General features: G+C 35.3%; 1 protein-coding gene across 19 annotated transcripts in view; it reads right to left on the reverse strand.

Annotated features, from left to right (window-relative positions):
• Positions 1–9,415, reverse strand: part of LOC106874089 (calcium/calmodulin-dependent protein kinase type II delta chain) — a 343,297-nt gene that overhangs the window by 213,810 nt on the left and 120,072 nt on the right. For 4 of the 19 annotated variants that reach the window (XM_052967902.1, XM_052967918.1, XM_052967915.1 and 1 more), the window contains exon 6: positions 4,540–4,612. The exons of the other annotated variants lie outside the window; for them this stretch is intronic. In XM_052967902.1, the coding sequence (XP_052823862.1) occupies positions 4,540–4,612 (73 nt within the window). The remainder of the gene's footprint in view (positions 1–4,539; positions 4,613–9,415) is intronic. 19 annotated transcript variants of the gene reach the window in all.

Here is a 9,415-nt window from a genome sequence, read left to right on the forward strand (position 1 = left end):
ATATATATATATATATATACATGCACATACATATCTTTCCACACACACACACACATATATATATTGCCATCTGTGTATATGCAAAAATACAATTAGAAGGTGATGCAGTGGATTTAACTGAGATAAAATTTCTACAAAACGATGTTGTGTTTAAATCACTATATTGGAGTGAAATGAGCATCATTGCAGCAGTGACTCACAAGAATGTGAAATGCATTTCACCTTCAATGGGGTTTGTCAGTAACATGCTCTTGATAGTCACCGGATTAAGTCAGCATTGATCAACTTAAACAAGGAGACCATCCAGAAGAGTTGCAAGAGATTCTGAAGTTGTCTGGAAGTCGTAATTGAAGCTAATGGTGATTTTATAGAATAAATTTACTCTTTAGTATATCAAGATATTTTTGTGTAATTTTGGTAAATATATCTGTTAAAATGAGATGTCAGCGTTATTTTCATTTTTGAGTAATTTAGACGAGAGTTTATTCACCGCACCATGTATATGTATATAAATAAACACACAAAAAAGAACAGCTCCCAGAAAGAATAACCAAGGAAAGAAACAACTTAAGTGGGATGGTGGAGACAGGCTACCACTTCACACATCCGAAGCTCAGGTCACAATGCACATTGTCTCAACCTTCGAAATATGTGAATATTGCACATACTGCTTTGAAGACAAAGAAGTACCTAATTGCAGAGTAGACAGCTGCAGCTAAACAGAAGTGTTTTTTTGGATATGGTGCAAAGGACTGTAAAGCAGCTGACCTGGCTGCAACAAATACTGAATCAAAGTAATGTATATAAGCAAGCAAGACCACTGCAACTAGCAAATGATGCAGAGTGGCCACCCCTGATGCTACCACAAATGTCAAACCAGTGGCCACTTCAGACACCCCATACACCACACCAGTGTTATTATTGAATATGAGAGGCCTTGTAACACTCCACCAGCACAAAGTGCCATTCTTGAGAGGCTTAGTTACATGTAATCAAGCAATATGCATTTCACTAACAGATATACATCTAACCACTGACATAGTAGACACTGAAAGACATATGGTGTATTTCAAAGTGATAAGAAGGAAAGAACTCATGGTGGAGTTGAGATGTACATCCAGGAAGATGTCATGTCTGTAGTCTTATTGTCACTCAAACTCAGTTTGTGACACACATTAAGCAAATCAAAATGGTAGTATGTACAACATATTGTTCCCAGATGCCCTGAATCATGAGGACTCATTCAAAATGATGGAAGAGAGAGTAACCAACAAAGATGATAACCTTCACATACTTCTTCTAGGAGACTTTGATTTCCCTAATATTGAATAATCTGAGGGCCATCCCCTCTCAAGAATGTTACTGCATGAACAGAAGCAGGCAGAGTCTCTACTTGACCTTACAAATATGCAATTCATGAAGCAAATAATGCTCTACCCAACAAGGGGTAAAAATGTCATGGACCTCTTCTTTACAAATAAGGTGGTGCTCATCCATAATCTAAATGTGACACCAAAGATTGGAACTAACAAAGTATGGTCCAAGAAGAACTACAGACAAATACCTGATTCCTTTCCAGTAGGAACTTTCATAAAGCTAACTAAAAAGGTATTCTGAAAGAGGTGCTGGTCCGCCAGTCTCTCTATGCAAGATACTGACATAAAGCTACAACATTTTATGACAACCATATAAAACATAAGGTAAGTTTACTCCAGAGAGAAAGTCAAACTGACAGAAAAACACAATTCTCAGATACAGGAAAATTCTAATGAGACAATGGACAACAATCTCATATCATCTAAACAGACCACTAAATGATAGTGTGGAACTCTATCTCAAACAAGAACTGCTTGAGATTGAAAGTGAACTCAAACACTCCTATGTAAAGGAGAGAGCAGAAAAAAAGAAGCCTGGACTGTAAAAGATGTAAAGGCAAACCCCAAAGCCTACCATAAATTTGCAAAACAGTCTGCTTCAGTACAGTACATGATAGTGCAACTGTTCAAAGAAAATGGCTCACTGACTACAGACACCTGAAGGATAAATGAAATGCTAAATATGCAATACAAAATTGCTTTCACACATCTGTTGGGACACTTGCAAATAAATATGCCAAACATGTTCTTTGACACTATAGCTCTACATGAATGATGGCAATTATTGATTACATCGAAATAGAGGAAACTGATGCAATATCAGCTATTGATATTAGCAAGTGGAGTACTTCAGAGAACTGTCTTGGGACCACTACTGGTTATTTTGGCCCTCTCAGACATACCATCAGTAATACAGGCAGCCACTCCCACTATCTAAGCGAATGATGAAAACGAAGTACAAACAGTCATGAGTCCTCATAATGCTAATTCTCTACACAACGACCTACATACAAGTAGGCTGAAGAAAACAACATGCAATTTAATGCAGAAAATTTCAAGCTCTCTGCTATCAGCCATCTTGTGCTAACAATCGCAACAAAACTACTTTGGACCAAAAGGAGCAGCAACTCTAGAGTCAAATACAGTGTGTGTGACCTGGGGATTGATATGAGCAATGATGTGTCATTTCATGTACATATCAAATGATGTTGGCAATGTGCAGGTGAATGGCTAGGTGAATTCTGAGAACTTTCAGGACATAGGACCAGGAAACTATGCTGTCTTATGGAGGACATTTGTCCTTAGCCATCTGGACTACTACTCTCAACTATGGTCAATTCACAGTGTCAATTTAATAGAAAAATTCAAGGCAGTTCAGCGATGCTACACCAAAAAGAGATCTGCATCAATGAAACACTTGATCTGAAAGAGACTGAAGTTGAAGTGAAGGTAGGAGAGGTATGCAGTGATATACATAGAGAAAGACAGGCACCAAGCCCTGAACAGGACACCACTGCACTGCTCCAAAGGTCCCACTCATTCCATGTAGAGTGGGAACCAGGTATTGCAATGACTTAGGATTCAAAGGTTCACAACTATTTAATACTTTGTCAAAAAACTTGACATATTTATATGGAGTGGAGTAGACCTTCTGCTGTCCAAGACCCCAAATGAACCTACATCAAGGCAACAAACTCAAACAAGGGCAATAATATCAAATTCCTTCTCTCACCAAAAACCAACCTGATAGGAATGGCCACTAAAAAAAGCGATGATGCTAGCAGTGCTTCAGCATGGCCACAGCCTTTAGGCTGAAACATATAAAAGAATAGAAGAGGACATAAACACAGACACACACATACATATGCATGCACATACACACACACATGTATAAATACATATACACATATATGCATATAGAAATATAAAAATATACACTCACATACCTTCATTTTAATACATACATACATACATACATACATACGTACGTACATACATATATACAGACAAATATATGCACAGATGTATATGCATACATATATTCACATCATCATCATTTAATGTCCATTTTCTATGCCGGCATGGGTTGGATGCACACATACATATATGTATACATATATATATTCATACATATATAAACACACATACACACAAACTATATATATATATTTATACAGTCATTGGCTGATTTTTGAATAGCTCCTTTGACCATCTAACCAGGTGATGACCATCATGTAATTACATAGCTGCAGATAATCCTATGAGGAAGAGTGAATCAGCATGAGCTATTTCAGTTGATGCCTGTATAGCATACATTCAATGATGCCAGTGTTGATTCAACAAACAATTTGTGTGAGTATTATCCTATCTTTCCAGGGAACTGTCCATAGAACGTTCAGGCTCTAAATGCTTTGTGAGTATGAAATCGGACATTAGAAAGACATTATTGCATGCATGTGCACACACTTTCTCTACCTACATACATGAATATATATATATATATATATATATATATATACACACACACACAAACACATACATCTGTAATGAACAGAATGGTTATTAAAGAATATAAAGTATTAATTCATTCTATCATGCCACAGATACACATACATGCACACACACACACACATTATGGCTTGAACGGAGGGAAAGGAAACTACGTATAACACTTTCACATCCACTGAGATAAGTGAGGTTGATATGGTTGGTGTTCAGCTTGAACATTTATCTGTAATATGCCTGTAATGAACACACAATAGTAACTGAGGTGTAGAGAGTTTAAACTTGATTCATTACGTACTCACACACAGAAATAACAGTTCATTTACACATTGGGTAAAGAATATTCCAGGAAAAGGAAGAAACAAAATAGTAAAATAAAATAAATAAAAATAAGAAGTGAATAATTGAAAAGAAACCAATCCCCACCCTGCTGCCAGAACTGCGAGTAAAATATGACCTTCTGGTAAAGGAAAGAAATCTATGTCAGCTGATATAACTTAGTGTCATTTGAACCATGGCTGAGAATCTTGCCAAGCTGGTGACCAGCAGGTGGAGAGCAAGCAAGCTGGCAGACAGTCAAGATGGTGGGTGGGAGATACATGAACATATCTGCTGCGGAACAGAACATAATTTCACTATTTTTGCGTCCTGCACCCACCTTCAAGTCTCTGTGTATTATACTATTTTGGTGGCAGTGGTTAACTCCTTCTAAGATTTGTTGAATGCAGTGACTGAAAAGATATAAGATGACAGCATGTAGCGAGCACAAGTAGCGGAGAGAGAGAGAGAGAGAGAGAGAGAGAGAGAGAGAGAGAGAGAGAAAGAGAAACGAGAGAGGAGGAGAGAGAGAGAAAAAGAGAGAAACGAGAGGAGAGAGAGAAAGAGAGAGTAAGAGAGAGAGAGAGAGAAACGAGAGAAAGAGAAAGAGAGAGAGAGAGAGAGAGAGGCTAGTTCATTTTGAGAACAATGCTGAAGGATGCTGGTAGCAAGATGCTAAGATATCAATAGTGCCACTGCATAGGAACACAATGTTATGATGCCAACGTGAAGTTTAGTAGGCACATTCAAGGCTCAAATCATGCTGTTTAAAGAGCAGTGGAGTGAAGTAGTAATGGTTAAATCAACTGTTTGACAGAAGAGGTAATTAAAAAAGCTATTAATAGAATACAGGTGTTGAAGAATGTTACCCAAGAAGACAAAAACAAAGAAGAAAGAAAGAGATAAATAAAAATTAAATTTAGAATAAAACATGAGAAAGAATGGGGTTGGGTCGCAGTTTACATGTATTTTCTTGCACCTCAAAAGCATACACATCAAATTATGCAAGATCCATAAAGTTGGAATCGTCATTATTGAAGACTGGAAGATCCTTGTGCTGACAATTTTCGATTTGTCACTCAGATATCATTCACTCACTGTTTCACCTGTCACTCAGATGTCATTTCACTTTACTTGTCATTTCCCTCTACTTGTCACCCAGGACACATCAATCCATGCTTTCATTACTCAAATGTTATCTCACTCAACACTCTCTATGCCATTCAAAACATTATTTGCACCTATTCTTGTAAAATGTTGAATATACTAGGAATAGTGGGGAATTTAAAAGACAATTGATATAACTTTGATGGTTTTAGGATGAATCGTACTCAGCTTGTAGGATAGTCAGGAGGACACTAAAATGCAAAAATGTTCCAAGCAGTTAAAAAGACATCAGTTGAAAGTTATTGGTGGTTTCAGACGCAAGCTGTATGATCAACCATGTTGTGAAAACTTCATTGCTGCATTTCAGCAATGGGGAAAATCTTGAAGTATTTGAGGGAGCTGGACAACATTATAGACATATCTAGATTTGCATTTATATTGAAGTATGAGATAGGACATACAGATCGAGATATACTTTTCCTGTAACAGAGATAGGTGGGGGACACCGGGAGAGATCGTGTGTGTGTGTGAGTGCATGCGTGTATGTTCTGCCTCCACTGTAACATACATACAAAAGTTCACAGAATATTGTACATCTGATTTATCATTACCAGCTAAACCAACAATAAATAAAACTATGGATACATACTAAAATCAATTACATCTAGATAATTTGTAATCTTTCTTATTCTGAGTAATGTCATAACATAGAATAGAACAGTAAATACAGAGGAGGAGTTGGTTTATTAGAGGAATAGCACAAAACATTTTAGGGACCCCACAGTTAGATCTCCTGAATACAATACTCTCCCTGATCATGATTGTTAGGCACAAATCCATACATTCAAAAAGAAAGGTAAATAGAATGATTTTCTGACAGCATTAATAGAATGAAGTTATGCAGCCGCAAAATACAATTAAAAGTAAAATCACAAACTGCGCTTGTCACGATTTCAGTTATTCTTTTAAAGACCTTGCACCATTATTGCAATACTAACCATTCCTTGCTTTGGAGTTAATTATTTTCTCAAATTGATTAAACTCCTGATTTATTGATACATGCACGCACACCACACTCCTATCTATCTATCTATCTATCTATCTACCTACCTACCTACCTACCTACCTACTTATCTTTACACACACAAATACATACTCATATCAGTGCATGTTCAGATACACATATAAACATATCTCCAGATACATATAAACTTTGTGATATTCTGAGATGGTCTACGAAATTTTATAGATAGGGAATTATCTCCCTTGTTGGACATAGTTAGCAGTGCATGACAGGAACTGGGGGAGGATATAAATAGTGGACCAGGAATGCACTTGAAGAGATTCCTCAAAGTACATTAACATCCAGACATTGATATGTGATGTTCTATATTATCTAGATAGCAGTCTAGTTGATTATTCTTTGACATGAATTTGATCTTACCAGTGAAGAAGACATTTTGTCTACTTCATGGGAAAACATCATAAACCCTTTTATTGGCTATGATTTATAGCTGAATTTGTTGTGGGATGCATCATCTATAAAGATGTTTTTACATATTTCTTACTGCTTCTACAGTTGCATTCTAATTGTAAACAAGCTTTCTCACTTGTAAGTATAAAGCATTTAATATGCTGGACGAAAGACTAAGGACAGCTTTAGTGTAATTGAAAGCATGCTTTTCTGGGTCAAATTAGAAGCATGTCTCTTTTCCAGCAGGTTTTTTGCTGCCCATTTTCAATCCAAGGGGTTTTAAACAAAATATATTACAATCTAACATATAAGACATACCATTCATCATGACTTGTCTACATATTTTCTCAGTACTTGAACATTTGCATTATATATACATGCATATAAATATATATGTGTGCATGTATACATGTATCTTTTATCTATTGTTCAAGTCATTAGGCTGTAGGAATGTTGGGCCACTGCCTTGAAGAATTCAGCATGTGTTAGCATGTCAGACAAAATGCTTACCAGCATTTTACCTGCCTGCCTTTCATCCCTTCAGGCTTGATAAAATATAGTACCAGTCAAGTACTGGGGTCAATGCATTTGATTAAAGTCCCATCAAAAACTATTGGTTTTATATCAACAGTTCAAACCACCATTATCATTTTTTTTTAACTACTACTGTTATTACAATGATTATGACAACAGACATGTCTAAGTTCTTTTCAATTTTAAACTAAATAAGAATGATATTTAATGTTTAGTTAATTAACAAGTATTATGTCACTAAGCCTATAATAATGATGTTAATGCAGACAATGCTGATGTGTGTATTAATAGGGGGGGGGGAAGTAGTGAAATCAATATTAATGGTGTTAATAAGAATTACAGCTACTGCTAGTCAACATCGTTTATTACTAATCTAAACAAACAATACAATTATTTAATGAATAAATAATTCAACATAAAAAAACTGTTTCGCAAGAAGATTGTAATGTTTATTTAAAACACTAATCTATTAAGTTGTAAACAGTTAATGATTCACATATTTCTTAAATTGTTTCTTACTAAGCATGCATGCCTAAATGCTCTTAATCCTAAATGATATTAACTCATTTAGGGTGGGGGAGAAATGACCCTTCAAAACTTCTTTAAGGACTAAATTTAGGGGGGGGGGGGGAAACCCCTTGAAAACTTCTTGAAAGACTAAAATTTCTGAATTACTAAAGTAGAATGTGTAGATACTACTCTGGATCTCTTTAATTGCCTTTATTGCCTATGCCGTAAACCCAATGAAACAATTAACCCATAGATATTCCAACCAGTTCTGACAATATTAACCACCACATCCTAAACAATTTATGTAGGCTTCCCAACTATCAACTAACAAACGAATTTTTAACAATGTATCTCAGTTAAGATTTGACCACCAGTAGTAGCTTTAAGGATAAAATGTATTACACAGCAACACCTATACCTTGCCCCCAGTAAAAACTACATAGGAAATGAAACATAACCTGGTACTACTTAAATTTAATATTACAATCAATACAGCAGTTGTTTAGATATTGTTTAAGCTCCTTGAAAAACATTTCCCTCAAACTACAAGACACCAGGTACAAAGCAAAAATATTATCATACTTTTGTACCCTATTACCCGAAATTTTAACTACTATTAGCATATCATACATAATTCTAAACTTATTGAACACAGAATCATGAACCAATAAAGCATCAATCTGTGCAACTGTCCTGTAGCTTCTAACTACACAATTAGGGTTAATGTGTACAAATGACTGGTTACTACTTAAGACAACACAAAAGCTTGCATTGGAAGGGCCCCAAACCCATTTAAATCACAATTTTCTTTGCATATGCATTCCTTTAAAAACCATGACAAGCAAACTTCTTTGGTTTCATACATTTGGCCATTAAGGATAATTCAATACCAGATCAACGTAAATAGAACATTTTATCTACAGCTAAAGCATATGAGGAGAATAATAACCTGTAATCTTTGTACAATGAAGGGCTTGCATATTTTTGGCAAAGGCGCCTTTATTCAACAGCCATTCAGAAAAGATTCCAAACAGCATACGCAGAAATTTTAAGTTGTATAGATTTTACATGCTGATACTCTTCCACATCACTATCAACGGCCTACATATTCATATGCATGCATGTTTCAACTATCATTCTTTCCATGATTGATTCTATTCCTAAAAGACATCATGTTTTTAATTCTTATCACTAATAGTTTTCACCTTCACCAATATTAACAATTGTAAATCCATCAATATTAACTCTAAATCGATGTGCATGACCATTAGTATTGCTTTGTTTTGTTCTGACTTTGTTTAGCTTACCATGTTAACAGATTTCATTCACTTTTCAATTTTGTTTCATTCTTACTAGACATTCTGAAGAGTATTTATGAAATAGTTTTATCATCTTCTACATGTCATTCTCAACAAATAAAAGAAAAAAGTAAAAACCTCCTTTCAGTCTATATTAGTAGTGTATTCAATACTTTCTATTCAACAGTGGCTATTTCTATTACTACCAATAAATTTTATTGCTTTTATATGTGTGGGTGTATGCATGTGTATATATATATATATATATATATATATATATATATATATATATA

Source organism: Octopus bimaculoides, chromosome 5 (genome assembly GCF_001194135.2).
Source record: "Octopus bimaculoides isolate UCB-OBI-ISO-001 chromosome 5, ASM119413v2, whole genome shotgun sequence".
NCBI classification, from domain to species: domain Eukaryota; kingdom Metazoa; phylum Mollusca; class Cephalopoda; order Octopoda; family Octopodidae; genus Octopus; species Octopus bimaculoides.